Source organism: Harpia harpyja, chromosome 12 (genome assembly GCF_026419915.1).
Source record: "Harpia harpyja isolate bHarHar1 chromosome 12, bHarHar1 primary haplotype, whole genome shotgun sequence".
Lineage (NCBI taxonomy): Eukaryota > Metazoa > Chordata > Aves > Accipitriformes > Accipitridae > Harpia > Harpia harpyja.
In genome coordinates this window covers 12965554-12980953 of record NC_068951.1, presented here as the reverse complement: position 1 = coordinate 12980953, position 15400 = coordinate 12965554, and the positions used below count along the sequence as shown (strand labels likewise).

General features: G+C 57.3%; 1 protein-coding gene across 3 annotated transcripts in view; it reads right to left on the bottom strand.

Moving 5' to 3' along the window:
- Window positions 1-15400, bottom strand: part of HIP1 (huntingtin interacting protein 1) — a 50279-nt gene that overhangs the window by 17483 nt on the left and 17396 nt on the right. For 2 of the 3 annotated variants that reach the window (XM_052803353.1, XM_052803352.1), the window contains exons 2-3: window positions 871-934; window positions 86-228 (exon numbers count right to left, since the gene is read on the bottom strand). In XM_052803353.1, coding sequence (XP_052659313.1) covers window positions 86-228; window positions 871-934 — 207 coding nt within the window. Of the gene's footprint in view, window positions 1-85; window positions 229-870; window positions 935-9063; window positions 9203-15400 lie in introns of those variants that run through there. The other variant, XM_052803354.1, reaches the window with a different exon arrangement.

The window sequence follows — 15400 nt, the reverse complement described above, 5'->3', positions numbered from 1 at the left end:
CAGCATCTCCCACTGCCCCGTGCAGCCCCGCGGGGGAAAGGATTTGGCCCCAGGACAGCTGCTGAGCCAAGCTTGTGGCACTCACGTTTGAGTGGCCATCCCGGAGGAGTTTGTGGAAGACATGGCAGAACTTCCAGCAGAGCACAGCGTTGCCTGACAGCGGCAGCCGGTTCACCACCGACCAGAAGGTCTGCGCCCCCTTCTCGTGATGCGTGCCCAGGATGCATGGTGGCGGCTGGTCAAGGAAACATTTCTCTCCCCTTCGGTGGTGATGGGGAGCAGCTACCCCGAGGCCGGCTGGTACCTGCAGAGCCAAGGAGAGCCAGGCCACCACGAGGAGCTGAGAAGTTGCCAAGCCCAGACACACGCTGTCTCCAAGGGTGGCACACACCATTCCCTCTCCTCCAGCAGCACCGTGGCACACTCGAGGCTGGGGCTGTGCCTCTGCCAAGCCTTCCCAGCTGCCCTGCCGGGATGCTGGGGATCCACTTTTAGTGGCAGCATGCTCACAAGCACCTTTGGGATTAAGCATCCTTGCCCCAGGCAGACATCCTGCTGTGGGCATCTGCCCCTCCTGCCCTCCCATGGGCTGGCAGTGCCAGGAGCACAAGGCTGGGCACCCACTGACAAGCAAAGGCTGCAGCAGCAGGAGCAGGGACCCCGTGCCGTGCCAGAAAAACTCCAACCATCATTGAGAGCCCCCCAGGGTCACATTCAGCCACCCTCAGCACCCCAGCAGCCAGCTTGTGGCGCTGGCCTGGCTGCACCGGCACCTCTCCCCATGCACCACCTTGCTGCTGCCCCTTTTCCGGGTGGCCCTGGCCCCGCTCCCACGCTTGCTTGTCCCACGGCCAACTTTGGGAAGGATATTTCTGGCGTGTTTCTCCTTGACAGCCACTTCCTGCGCATTAATAGCCTTATTGATGCTGACAGTCTGAAAAAGAGAAGCAGGGCGGGAGGCGGGTGAGATGGGAAGGGTTCGGGCTCCCCCTGCCAAGTCTTCCCTCACCCGCTGATGCCCCCCCAGCTGCCGGCACCTGTTGGTGGCTGGGTCCCATCCAGGTCCCCGGCCCCTGCTCGTGCCAGCTGGATGCTGCCCGTTGCCGGATGCCTTTCTGGGATGTGGTTGGCATCCACCAGGTTCAGCTGCTGCCAGGACTCATTTACTCAGCATAATATCGATGCAATTAAAGCAGCGACCACAAAGGACCCTCTCCTGCCCTCGAGGTGCAGAGGGAAGGCAAATCCCTCCCCTGCCCTTGGGCCATGGGCAGCTGCCTGCGGTTCTTACTCCACTTTTGGGGGGGGGGGCCGAGCGGAGAGCGCGTTTTGGGGGGCACGGGGAATCTGGCAGCAGGACAGGGAGATCACCACGCACTGCAGAGTGGAGCAGGAGTGGGGCTGCCTGCACTGTCTGGCAGCAAAGGACATGGCCCCGGCTGTGGGATTTGAGGGGCAAGAGACAGACCTGCTGCCCACAGTGCAGGCAGCTGCCGTGGCTGGCACCCACTGCCACCTCCTCACCCCATTGCCGACAGGCGCATCCAGACATGGCACAACTGGTCCCCATCGCCCGGAACTCCCCAGTCAGGAGCTGGCACAAGCCTCCCTTGGGGCAGGCAGCACTGCAGGCAGCCTCTCCCTAGCACAACCCTGCCCACAAGCTGCCCTTTTACCCTCTGCCAGGAAAAGCAAGACTTGCAATGCAGATGTCAGGGACCTCGGAAAGCCCACGCTGAGGAGCCTGGGCAGAGCCAGAGCTCCATTTAGCCTCTGGAGAGGCAGTGGCAGCCGCTGGAAGCATTTGCCGGGCAGGATTTTTAACCCTACCCCATTTCTGCCCTGCGGGGAGCTGTGCCAGCAGCGGGGGGACGCTGCAGCTGATCCTACATACCGGCACGGGACCGCCCTCTCCCCAAGCTCCCGTGGTGCTGGCAGCGGCACTGAGCGCTTGCCTGGCACCTGCTCTGTGAGGATCCCGCTGCTGAGGGAAGAAACCATCTGGCTCAGCACTGCCAGAAGTAGCTAATTACTGATACAAACCAATTAAAGCAGCAGGATTAATCCCAGTGCCTTGCTCACTGCAATCCTTCTTGCATCCCTGCTTGCTCACCCTCTTCGAGGCGGTGCCGCTACGGCTTCATCACGACCGACCCCGGTGCCTATGTGCTGAGCTGGGCTGGGGGGGGCCCACAGGCACCAGCCATGGGCACCCATGTATGGCTGGGTACAGCCCAAGCCCCCGAGAAAGTCCCTCTGCCACCAAAGCATCCACCAGCTGGTGAGGGCACAACGTCCTGAAGGGCTGAGACAGCTTCTGATCTTACCCACAGCTGCCAACTGCACCCCCATCCCAGGGCCGAGCACCCCTGTAGCTGAAACACGGGGTCTGGGTCCTGATGTCCCAGTATGAACCAGTTCTGCTGTTGGGACGCTGCTGCTCACTCCAGCTGCACTGGCTGTTCTCGAGCAGGGCCAGTCCATGCAGCTCCGTGGTGTTTGCAGCCCCATGCCTACGGCACTGGCTCTGCCAGGGACCACAGCGGGTCTCCAGCTGCACCGAGCTGCTCACCGCGCTCACCACCACATCCCTGCTTACTGGTGACCACGGAGGTCATGGAGGTGACCAGTAAGGACCATGGAGGTGACCATGGAGGTCATCAGTAAGATGCAGGAGGCTCATTTTGGGGTGGCAGGGGACCCAGATTGCCAGCTGCAAGGCACGAGCATCCCAGTCCAGCAGCAGGCTGGACACGGACCAGAACCTTCGTCTTGGTTTTAAGGAGAGCTGAAAGAAACACCAGGGGTGGAGAAACCTGACCCCATCAGACATCCCTTCCCGAGGGGCTGGATGGAGGCGACCAAGTTCCCAACGCAGGAGGACCAAGGGTGGGAGCCACCTCTGCAGCTCTGCCCAGCCCTGCGGCCGCAGCCCCTTATCATTTAAGAAAAACATAAAATAAAATTCAGCATTAAAAAAATCCCAACAAAATCCTCAGGAAGGCACCTCTCTGCCAGTGGTGGCAGCCTGGAGGGTGATGCCCTTGTCCCAACAGCCATCGGTGACACATGCCATGGATCCGGCTCCAGGTGCAGCTTGTCTGCATCCAAAATCCCAGTCTGCAGCCACGAAGGCGCAGGTAGGCAGGCAGGACGGTCATGATGAGCAACCTGGCACAGTGAGGAGCACCAGGACCAGCGTTTAAAAACACATCCTGCCTTGAAATGGGAGTCCTGGATCAAAAATAACAAAGCCAGAGCTGGCAAGTGGAAGCTTGTAGCCAGAGGCAAGATGGGAGTACCACTCTCCCCAGGCCCGTGGCTTCACTGTGGCATGTGTGCGCTCCCCTGTCCTTGAAAGACCGGACGGGATGGTCTCCGGAGGGAAGTAGTGCTGGGGGCTGCTGCATCCCCAGGAAAGCTGGAAATGGAGCTCCCAGCTTAAGTGCTGTTTCCTGCCAGCTTTTCCTGGTAAAGCAAGGACATGTTTTTCCAACGGAAGAGGCCCCCAGTGACACCCCCCCCCTCCCCAGAGTGGGGAGACACAGTTGGAGTCAGAGAGGGTGACGGCGGCATACGCTCCTGTCCATGAGTTTTGTCTGCAAAACTGGGTCAAGAAGGAGGGAAATTTGGGGCTGCCTTGAAAGAAAGCTCAGACAACTTTGCCACGGAGAGGGTCTTTCACCCCGATCCACAGGTGCTGCTTCCCAACACCATCTGGCACCTACAGCTGATGGTATTTTAATTTTAATTTAATTATGAGCTTCTACACCACAAGGACTGTTTCTAACCTGCCAGGCCATGAGTGCGTCCTTGGCAGCGCCGCCAGCCCAGCTCCGGTTTCTTTCTTACCAATGGATGGACGTCAGCCCCCGGTCCCTGTACCCAGGCAGGTGCCAAAAGGGCTCCTCTCCCACTGCTGCCCCCCGCCAGCGCTGGGAGTGGGGCAGGGGACTGTGGTGGGTGTGGGGCAGCCGGGCCCTTCCTCCAGCCCCACGCTGCCGGGAAAGGAAACCCCAGTGTTTCCTCTTGTGCAACACCGCAGAGGCAGCGGGGCCGGGAGGGAAGCAAGAGGAGAGGCCAGCGGGGCCCCGTTTGCACAACGAGAGCTGCAAGGGGGTGACACCACCACTCTGGCCTCCCCCCGGCAGGGCCATGGGGCTGGGGTGTGGGGGAGACCGCAGCGGAGCAGCACCCGGGGTAGGGCTAGGCCGTGGGTGCTCTGCCGAGGCTGGGCGAGCAGCACTGTTACCGCTGCAAGCACTGGGAATGCTGCAAGCACTGTGAGCCTTTCAAGCGCCTCTTGAGTGGGGCAAGGAAACCCCACAGCCATGAGCACCGAAAGGCTCAGGCTGTTTCAGGAAGAAGCAGAGTCAGGTAATACAGACTAGGGACTATCCTGCCCTGGAGCAGTGGGACCTGCCCAAGCACCTTTTCCTCCCTCTGCAGCACCCAGGGGGTCCCCAGAAACCCATGCAAGGTCTCTTGCCCATGGCTTGATATGCTACCACAGCCCTGCCCCGGCAGAATTTAGTGCTGTTCCCGCAGAACTCCAGGAATGCCGCTGCTGGCCCTTGGGGCAAGCTGGACCACGTCCTGTGGGACCCCCATGACCCCGATTCAGCCCAGCACGTCTCACAAGGAGATGCCACAGCAGAACAGAGCAACCGACAGCTCCGCACCAGGGTGACCTTCCCCTCCCGACCGAGGCTCACGTCAGCTACAACACTTCTCCGGGCGTGCAACCGCAGGCTCCTGACAGGGACAGAGGAGCCCAGAACTGCACAGAGGGACCCAGGACAGAGTGACAGAGGCTTCTGAGCACCGAGAAACACTTCTCTCTTTCACATGCACACCCTCATTCCCCTGTCAGATATCCCCAAATTACACTCCGTCTCCTCTGAATTGTAAATCTCCCATTCAGCAGCAAAGAGCCGAGCTCTGCTCAGGAAGCGCCTTCCTGCTTCTCCTTTCATTTCCAAAAGGAAATGAGCGTTGATTAAAGAATCCAGAGCTATTGCAAATTATTTGGAGAAACTGAGTAAGTCGCAGTGCAAATCCTCTTAGTAATGCTCCCTCATTTCTCCTTAATGCCTTTCTATAAATGGAGAGCTGGGACAGAGCATACCTCCGGAAAACCACTTGCAACCAAGCCCTGCAGATGCAGGGACGCCGGGGGAAGTGAGCAAGCAGAGAGACCTGACTACAATGAGCCTGGAAAAAAAAATGTGAGCTTAATTAAAACTCAAATCCCAGTGTAGCAAAGCTTCACTCCAGCCCTGGAGGTGTGCAGGACATGGGTGTGAGGGCAAGCTTTTCAGAGGGCACACATCTGTCTTTAAACATCACTCACCACCAGCAGCTAAAAGCAAATCACAGCCTTGCCGGGGCTCAGGAAAGGTTTTTCTCTGGCAAAATCCCAAAGCAAAGCCAGCTGGATAACGCTGGGGGTGCTCAATGCCCCGCTGGGGACTGGAGAGAGCTCCTGGGGAGAACTGGGGTGGCCGTGGTCCCCCCTCCACTGGGTGCCCATGGCCTTTGACAGCAATGGCAGGAGCAGGGAACAAGCCCGGCTTTGTGGCTGCCGGCAGCCGGAGGGAAAGGAAGGCAGAAGGGCAGTGCTGGCAGGGTTGGCTGGCCATGTGGGGCCAGGTGCCGCGTGTCTCGTACATGCATGGATGTATGTCTACATATAGGATAAGAGGATGCTCAGCACAAACCAGTCTTCCCGCTCAGTCCTAAATGCTTCCTTTGAGCAGGGAGTGAGAGGAGACATCAGACATACCATCCCAGCATTTAATCCAGGCTATTAGGCTGCATCCGCTGCTGGATCCATGACTTTAAAAAAAAGGGCTCCTTGCCCAGCTGGCTACATGCCAGAGCCACTCCAGGGATGACACACCTTGACCAGGGCTGTGTGAGCATCTCCCCAAAGGTGCTGCCGCCCTTCTCGCCTCCTGCTTCCACCAGATGAGAAATAATCCCCAAAATGACACAAGTCTCAGATTTCCCTTTGCTTGGGCCATAAAAACAACCACATTTTCCCCAAAGCAATGTTGGCCTTCGGTGTTAGAGACCCCAAAACCTCACTGCATCCACCGGGGTTTGCTCCCAGTGGTGGTGGGTCAAGATGTTCCTCTCTAGGAGGAGATGCTGACACCACCAGCTCGGATGTCAGCAGCAGAAGGAGGACCAAGGTGTACCAGAGACAGCCCTGAACCCCAAGGGACACCACCATGGGGGCCTCAGGGGAGTGTTTGGGGACACCTTGCCCTGCACCCTGCCCTGTCGCCCCCCTGCTGCCCCATGGCACAAGGGACACCCCAAACTGGAGTCACTAGGAAGACAGCCACAAGCTCTGCGAGCCATGTTGGAAGCCGACGGCATTGCCACGAGGCTTTTCTTGGCAGAGACCTGCCCTGGCATCGCTACCTCCAGGTCTGCTCTCCCGAGGTTGGGAGGATGATGACTTCAGATGGATGTCACGCTTGGTCTACCCACCATCAGCACTCTCCAGCACACGGTGAAGCCCAATATGAGTGTTATGGGGAAACTCTTCCAGCATGGGTGGTGCTGCCAGGGGAGAAACCACCTGGGCCAGGCCACAGAGGGCTGATGTGATGTTCAGAGGTCTCTGCACCACAAGGAGACACAAGAGGATGGCAGCTGCTGTCCAATTCCCACCAAGGCCTTTGCCTTGGTGAGCTGTAGTAGCATTATCATGGTAGAAAAATGAAAATAAGTTGAAGGATGCACATTTTGAGCGTATCTGAACAGACCACCCCAGTAGCTCCCAGCTCCTTCCAAGGGCAGCAAGTTGGCATTAAGGCAGAGGTTGGGATCCACAGGGTGATGTGCCCATGAGCTGCATGTGCAAGGACTTAACCCACTGCTCCTCCTGGCCTTTCCAGAGCCTCCAGCAAAAATAACAAGTTCAACACCATCACGAGAGCTGGGGCGGGATGAGACAGTGCAATCCAATCGCTCCTCCACCTTCGAGGCAAGCAAAGGGTAAGAACGAAGACAACCACCCAGCTGACTTGTGGTGGGTCCCAAGGACTCAAGTGAGACCTCCGATGCCAGGAAGGGGGAGCTGGGCTGATCGCCACTGGCTGGAAGGGTTTGGTTCCACCAACGCCAGGGATGAGAGCTTGCTACGTTGAACACATCACTGCTCACCATCAGGGGACCAGCACCCAAAGAGTTGGGCCACTGGATTTTTTCAGTGCCATAAACAATTTATGCAGATTAATTACTTGGACATGTGCTTTTTAAATCCAGTTTAAGGAATACGGACTTTTCCAATACACAGATAAACCTTTGGAAAAAAACAAGACAGGGAGAAAACTTATTTTGGGCAGAACAGCTGGCAAAAAGCGAGGCTACAGAAGAAGCCAAACCTCACCAACAACCATCAGGGAAGTTGACACTGTAAAACTCAGATCCCTTTGAAGCCTCCAGCTGAAATAACAGTCAAAAGAGAAGTCAACCTAGGCTGCAGAAGAGCTTGGGGAGTGCTTTGGTCACCTCCAGCACAGGCCCTGGCTCCCGTTGCCGGGCACTTCTGATCCACCGCAGCCGGAGACCCCACAGCACAACCAGACCCTATCACGGGTGGCTGGATCCGAGCAGAGGTAGAAAACCAGGAGGCTCCCCAGGACCCCTGTACCCCTCCGCAGCTGCTCCCCATGAAAAACACTCGTTACTCTTCTCGCTTAATTACTGATATGGGCACTCCATCACTCGTGCCCCCCATTGCCCAGCTGGCTCGGTCATGGCCCGGAGCCCTGTTAGCCAGGCTTTTAATTTTAAGTGGGGATTTTATGCAAAAATAATCTCTTCCAGCAGCAGTGACTTCCATCTGGGGAGGGAGGACGGCGTGTTCTCCAGGGTCGGTGGTTCAGGACGGTCTTCCACCACTTTCAAACATTCCTAAAACATCCCCAGTAGTCCCAACTGGAGTCTTTTGCTTCCCAGTAAATGCAAATATTTGGGCATTTTTTGGAACAGGAGGAAATAAAGGAGCGAGGCTGGAGGATGCAGAGAGCAGACACCAGGCGCTCATTTCTGGACACTCATTTCGGTGATCAGCTGCCATCCCAGGACCGACCTTCCTTGGGAAGTTTTACCCCTGCAGGAATACCCGGGGTGCGTATCATCTGAGCGGGATGCTCCCGAATTCTGTGGAGCCGGGAAGCCCCAGGGATGTGGAGCCCCATGGTGCCAAGGTAGCTTTCGTGGAAATCCTTCCAAGCAACGCCTACCGCCGAGCAAGCAGCAGCTCCCGCGAGCAGGATGGGGCGTCCTTCGCCCGTTATCCCTCCAGGAGGTCTGGATCCTGCAACGGAGCTGAAAACAGCCAGCACCACATGGGCTCTCCGCTGCACCCAAGGGTCCTTCCCTGTCCCTAACCCGGCTCTGCTGGAACACCGTGAAAAGCAAAATCCCTCTTCCCAGGTAAGCAGTGCAGGGGACGACCATGCCTCCCTGCGGGAACGGACCCCAAAACCCCACTTTTCACCCCAAACTTGTTTCCATCCCTAACGTCCGGGTGAGGGGCTGCTCCCATGGACCTAAGGGGCTGTGACAGCAGCACCGTGTGTGGAAACGCAGGGACATGGGGACGCGGGTGCTCGTGGCACCACCTGAACCCAGCCGAGTCGAGGACCGGGGGGAAAGCAAGTTAAAGGTGTGGGTGGGAGCGACCCCCGGCCCAGGCTGCAGCAGCACGGGGCGGGGTGGGGTGGGGTGTCAGCTTTAACCGCGAGGACGAGCCCCCTGATAGCCGAAGGAGAGGGCGCGCGGCTCCCGCTGCCACCCCAAACCCACCCTCGGGTTCCCCCGGGTTTTACACCCGGAGACACCGATACCTGAGGGCTTACAAACTTCCCCGGGAAGGAGTTTCGCTGGATGCAAACCCCGATTCCAGGAATAAACCTGGATGCCGTGCCCTGCCGAGGTGCTGGGGGGGGGAACACGGACGGCTGCAGGGGTCTCCCGGAGGAGGGGTCCCCGGGGTGTGGGGGGGTGGCGGTGCGGGGGTCCCCGGGGCCGCGCACTTACCACCTTGCCCAGCTCCATGGCGGAAGGGCGGCCGCGGCTCCGGCCCCCGTGGGCGCTGGGTGCGGACTCAGCGCGGCGCAGCAGCGCCCATGGCGGCGGCCCCGCAGGGCGGCGGCGCTGGAAGGTTCTGCCGGGCGGCGGCGGCGGAGCGGGGTGGGGTGGGGGGCGCGCGCACCCGCGCACGGCCGCGCTCCCGCCAGGGGCGGGGGAGGGGGCGGGGGGCGGCCGCGGCGCTCCGCCGGAGTAACAAAGGAGCCCCGCGGAGGCGCGCGCGGGGGTGGGCGCGCGCGTGAGGGGAGGCGGGGGGGGACCGGCACGCCACCACCCACCCGGGAGCGCCCCGCCGCGGCGCCCGCCCGCAGCCCGCCGGGTGCTTTCGGGGCAGCGGCGAGGCGGAGGAGTAGAGGATGCCCGGAGGCAGGGCGGGAGGTGGGCGCCGCACCCCCCGGAGCAGCCTGCCCGACCCCCTGCCCGAATGTCCTGCCCCACCTGCACCCCTCTGCCCCACCCCCTGCCCGCCCCCCCTCCTGCACCATCTTTGTGCCTGGGGGGGGAAGCGACACCTGAGGGTCTGGCCGCTGATCCGCACAGGGTTTCCCTCGCCCAGGAGCCCACTCGGCTGCCGCAATCTCGGTTCTAACAACAAAAGCAATTAAACTGGCGTGGTTTAACGAGTCGCCCGGCCTCAGCCCACCACCCTCGGGCCGAGTGGGGATTGCCATCCTACCGTGGGACAGGCAAACACCCAGGCAAGGAGTATTTTGTTTTTTCCCCAGCTCCTGCCAGTGCTCAAGAAGCACTTTAGCATCTTCCGATGGGAGGCATGAAAGAAACCCAAACAATTCTTCTATTCTCCTGGGATCCCCTAAAAGCAAACCCAAAGCAGGGAGGAGGAAAAGCATCGCAGCTGCCCCTCAGCTGAAGGCAGAGGAGAAGCTTCATGGCCCTAAGAAAAAAATGCTCCTGTGGTGCTGGCCCTGGCCAAACACGCTAATCCCCCAGGATTACTACAGTCTAGTCACGGCTCAGCCACTTACTGCGGGATGGTGACTTGGCCGCTCTTAATAAGATAACGGGATCCCCCATCCCTGTGGCGACAGAGCACCGCCACCCCGGCGACCTGCCAGCACCCAGCTCTGCACCCACCCACCCCACCCAATTCATCCCTGGGGGGGGGGCAGCTTTTAGGGTCAAGACCCAGGTTGTGTTTTCCTCAGGTGGCCGTTAAAGCCTCCACTGTGATTCCTGGGTCAGAGAGACAGATGGATGCACCGCTCGGCAGCACTGCAGGTACACAGCTAGTTGTTTTTTTGCTGGACCAAATGTGTTTTCCTGGATCGGATGGCTTCAAGCAGCAGCCAAATTCCTCTGGGAGCAGAGTCTGGTCCCTGCTCTGAGCCTGGGGGTGAGCAGGAGGCAGCGCTCCGGGGGTGGGTACCTGCCCCGATTGCAGGTGCCTGCTCCCTTCACAGATACCTGCCCCTATCACAACAGGCATGACAGCACGTGTGCGTGGCAGGAATGGTCTCTGCCACCCCAGCCACGAGAGGCATGGCACCAGCCCCGGCATCCCTGGGACAGGGCGCCCAGGCCCCGAAAGCAGAGGGGACAAACCCAGAATTGAGCACTGTGGCTGGGAAGGGGCAACGGGGTTTGCGTCCTCCCCACAGTGAAAGCCCCTTGGCGAGCAATTCCCAGCTGTGCTCTCTGCATGGGAAGTGGGAGCTTGGGTCCTCACTGTGCAGCCCAGCCCCCAGCCTGGTGTTCTCCCTGGCTTAATGGGATTCTGGAATTAATTAATCCACCCTTAGTTGGGTTTAGCATTGCTCTGAACCCAACGTTGCAACCGCTGCTGCCTTGCTGTCCCTGGATGTCCTGCAGATGCTGTCCACGCTTCCCAGAGCACCATCTCCAGAGGCACCAAGAAGTCACAGCCTCCAGAGGCCGCAGCCCTGCAATTAGCACTTGGCCATCAGGTTTTAATGCCTCATTTCCATGAAGAGACCTTAAAGCAGGTCTAAGGCAAAGAGCACACCCTGCAAGGCACAGCCAAAACCAAAGAGCATCCTCAGGAGCAAAACCGAATCCCCCCCAGCACATGCATTGGACGGATGTGGCTTTTCCTACGATGCCACCATAGCTTGTAAAATAATATGCAGGATCCATCCTTTAGCCATATTTAGTGGTGAAACCCTGTAATATCATGGAAACTCATGTGCAGCCAGGCCAAGCTGCCCAGCTCCCACATACAGGCTTTGTGCTCCCAACATCTGTCCTTAATCCCATAAATTAAGTCAGCTCATCATCATTAGCCTTATTTTTCAAAATCAAGCTTTCACGCAAGCTCACCCCTAAACCAAACATCTCAGCTGGTGCTAAAGCCAGTTCAGAGAGAAGATGGTTATTGCTGTTACTGATGGTCTCCTATGGATGCTGCAGAGCTGGGACATGCAAGTGTCCGGCACGGCCACAGCTGCTGCATGGTTCCTCATGGCTGAGCCACTCCAGCTGGCAAAGCCCAGATTCTGGAGGCCACCAGGAAGCCCTTGGGGAAAAGGGAGAGAGCTCCAAGTCCAGCCGGCTTCACAGCAAGGGGGGGTCATCAGCTAGAGGGCAAAACTAAGAGCCAAGGCAGCTCCAGAAGAAAACCTGAAAATTAATTTAAAGGTGATTTCGGGAGGGTCCCTGGAGCAAAGGGAAACCCAAATTCCCCAGTGGCAAGCAAAACTGTGTTCCCCAAGCTGAAAGTACCGAGCAGGGCATGCGGACGGCAGTGCACACGACCACGCCGGGGCTCAGGAGGGGCCAGTGTGACCTGTGGGGACAAATCCCACTGCTACAGGGATGCATTGGAGCAAAAGGAATTTCCTTCTTGCTTTACCGAGTCCAGGGGAGTTCCCTGCTGTGGTTCACGGCACCGCCGTGGAGAAACGCTGGTGCTGGCACATGAGAGCTGCTCCTGCCCCACATGGTGCTCCTGGGTTATTCCCAGGGGCTCCTGTAAAGATGCCAGGGCGCTGACCTGCTGGCTCTCTGCAGCTGCAGGAGAATCGGCTCTGCTTCCAGTTTCCTTCAACTGCTATAGATACAAATATATACATATTATACTTAACTCACTTGCACAAATCCACCAAAGGCTGTGCAAGAAGTGAACTTGCTCTCAATCGCCCTGCCACCGCAGCAGGAGCGAGGTGGGATATATTGAGCATCCCCGTCGGGTGTGCAAACCCACACACTTCATCCCAGGGTCCTGCATCCCATCCCAGCAATTCGGGATGAGCTTGCAGAGGACCAGCCCTAGCAAGCCTCTCCGGAGCAGATGCACTCCAGTTGGGATGAAGGGAATTACCTTGTGAATGAAGGCCGTGGTGGGGGAATGCTGGGGATGAGCTGAAGGTGCTGCTGAAAAACCCCAGGGCATCAAGGGTGCTGCCTCCTCCAACCCCTCCAGCTCGGGGTGTAGGAAGGGACCTTTCCCAGCAGGGAACAGGGAAGGCAAAGCAAGGGCTGCTTCCCTGGAGAACCGGGGGGAGGCAGCCCCTCACTTCACCCTGTCTCCCGAGTGCCTTCATCATCCTCCTGATGATGCAGCTGATCCAGAGAGGTGGAGAGCCCCCTCCTCTGCCCCCAGCTCTATTTAACCTTCTTCAGTGCTGCGCTCTGAGATTCTTTATACCGCCCTGGAAACACCGTCCATCCTCCTGCAGCTCCATTATTCTCCTGTGAGCTGCCGGGATGGTACGTGCGGTTCATACTGCAATGGACGAAGGAGTAAGAGACATTCAGCATCTTCCCCGAGCCCACTGGAGGCTCCGTAAGCAGCTTTTAAACTCAATTTCAGCAACCGACTCCCATTAAAATGAAGGGAATTAGGGCTAAAATGTCTCGGCAAATGTGGCCTTTTGTCATTACAGCCAGCTTGACGAGGTTTGTTGGGTAATGATCTAGAAGGAATTTTCTTGTATTGGTTTTACACCCCCTACTTCTGTTTGAGAAAATCTCTGCCTGAGCTGATGCTTGGGACAGGGGACGGGATGGAGTGGAAAGCCCGGGCCACTCTGCTCCATGAAGCATTTACCTCTCTCAAAGGTCTCCTTCTCTCTTTTTTCCCCACCTTACTGTTCATTTTACTGGGTCTAAAAATACTCCAAAGCCTTTTAAACTCTCTTCCCCTGCAGCCGCCTCCCTCCTGGATGACTAATAATATCTGTTGCTCCTTCTTGATCTCTCTGTGTTTTCCAAGTCTTCCCCAAGGGAAGGAACCAAACAGGAGCCTCGATCTCAAACCACCCCTTGGATTCATAGTCTCTTAAATTTGTTTTCCTCAGGGAACAGCATTTTTTCCCAGCTGCTCCAGTACAGGAGCAGTTTAAATCCACCTCCCCAGAGCAGCTCTCTTAGCTCACAGTAAACTAGTCCTGCCCCATGGCTTAACCATGCAAGAGGCTGCTGGAGCATCTTTCTGATACAGGATCTCCAGCATCCCAGGATTTCAGAGCTCTAGGTATAAAGCAGAGTAGCAGGTTCATTGGGAAAACCACTGAGCGCTTGGAAAACTATTTATTTCCTATCTTACAGGTTTCAGCTCTTTTCAGCATCTCTCCAGATCTGGAGCACTCGCTTGGGGGATGTGCCTTCAAGGACTTGTTAGGCTGGGGTTCATTTCGGGTCCACAGAGCTGGGTGAGCATTGCTGGCTGTGCACTGAGTTTTGCTTTTTACAAGAAGGGAGTGAATGCCAGGCAACGGGGTGTATTTTTAATGGTGTGATTGAGAGGAAAAACCCACCTCACCATTGCTGCTTGTGGCAATGGCTTTTATTTTCCACTGACCTAGGAGGTTAGAGCGTTGTAACGCAGAACAGCTTTCCTGACCGATCCACTGCGCTGCTCCACGACCTTCCGAGACAGAGCCAAGACCTGCCCCAGGCACCTCGCGCAGCAGCACCCTCCCCACAGCCAGCCTCACACCATGGGTTATGTGGGATACAGCAATGGAGCAGCTGTGCTGGTGGAAGCTGAAGGTGTGATGAGTTTCTCTGGACTCAGACACAATATAGCCAAAGCCCTCCGGGCTGATCCCACACCACTGTGATTTTCAGAAGGGATCCAGCAACCAACAACCTTCAGAAACCCCTTACACTAACAATGCTGATGTAAAAAAAAAATCCCCCAATCATCACAGTCTTGGTGAACCAGCTGCTTTTCAGTACCAAATCTGCACTCGCAGAGGAGGCAGATTTAAAGGGTCTTTGGGTGCTCCGATACTTCTGGAAATCCCCCTGGCCAACTAATGCCCAAATACCTTTGCAAATCTTGATTTAGGAAAAATATCCGCTCCGGAGCAGTGCTTAAAAAGCTCAAGGCCATTTTCAAATCCTTGTAATGCCGCAGTTTCCTGGGCATGTGAAAGCGAGAGGAAAAAGCAGATCAGTCTGAAGTGGGCACGGGTCCAGGGCTGACAGCCGCACTGAAGGCTTGCACTGGCACGGAGCAGGCAGCATGGGCAGGAGTGGGCAGCCCAGGGCTGCCAGTGAGGGGGTTATTTCAGTGGGTGCTGAGCTCCCACAGCTCCTCGCCATGGGCTGGACCAGCATAGGGAGTTGGGGAGGAGTGCTGCCCTTCCACATCACCCCAAGCAAAAGATAAATGCAGGGCTCTCAGGGTGCAGAACCACACAATCCCTGCAGGACCAACGGCCATGGGCAAAGCTGGGACCGACAGGCGTGGGCGAAGCCGGCACCGCTGTCAGCCCCAGGCCCGGGCAGGGAGCCCGGCTCCATTATCCCTCCTGCCTTTACAGGAAGCTGCTTTGTTGTGTTGTCAATATACAGATTTTCTTAAAAAAAAAAAAAAAAAAAAGCCGGGGTTCATGCTGCCATTATTGATCGTTTGTTATTTTTAGCTCCTTTTTCAATCTATAACCATTGGTGTTACAGCAACTGCATGAGCCTCATGTAACATTGCTCAGACAGTGCCTGTGGATGGGGCCAGTCCAAGGTTGGCAGGAGCTCAGTGAGCAGCTCTTTAAAGCCAACAGACTTAAAAATGCAAGAGGGAAAGAGAGACACGGGATAAAGCAGCATCCTCCCCACTCGCTGCTTCACCCTCCTGCTGATATTGCAAGGAGCCAGGCCGATCCTCCCATCCAAACCTGGAGCAGAAGAAACTCCTGTTCCCCACCTGGCGTGGAGGGCTAGGAAGCCATAGAAAGGATGACACACAGCTGAGTGGTGCACTCGATACGCTGGAGGGAAGGGGTGGCATCCAGAGGGACCTGGACAGGCTGGAGGAGTGGGTCCATGTAAACCTCATGAAGTTCAACCAGGCCAAGGGCAA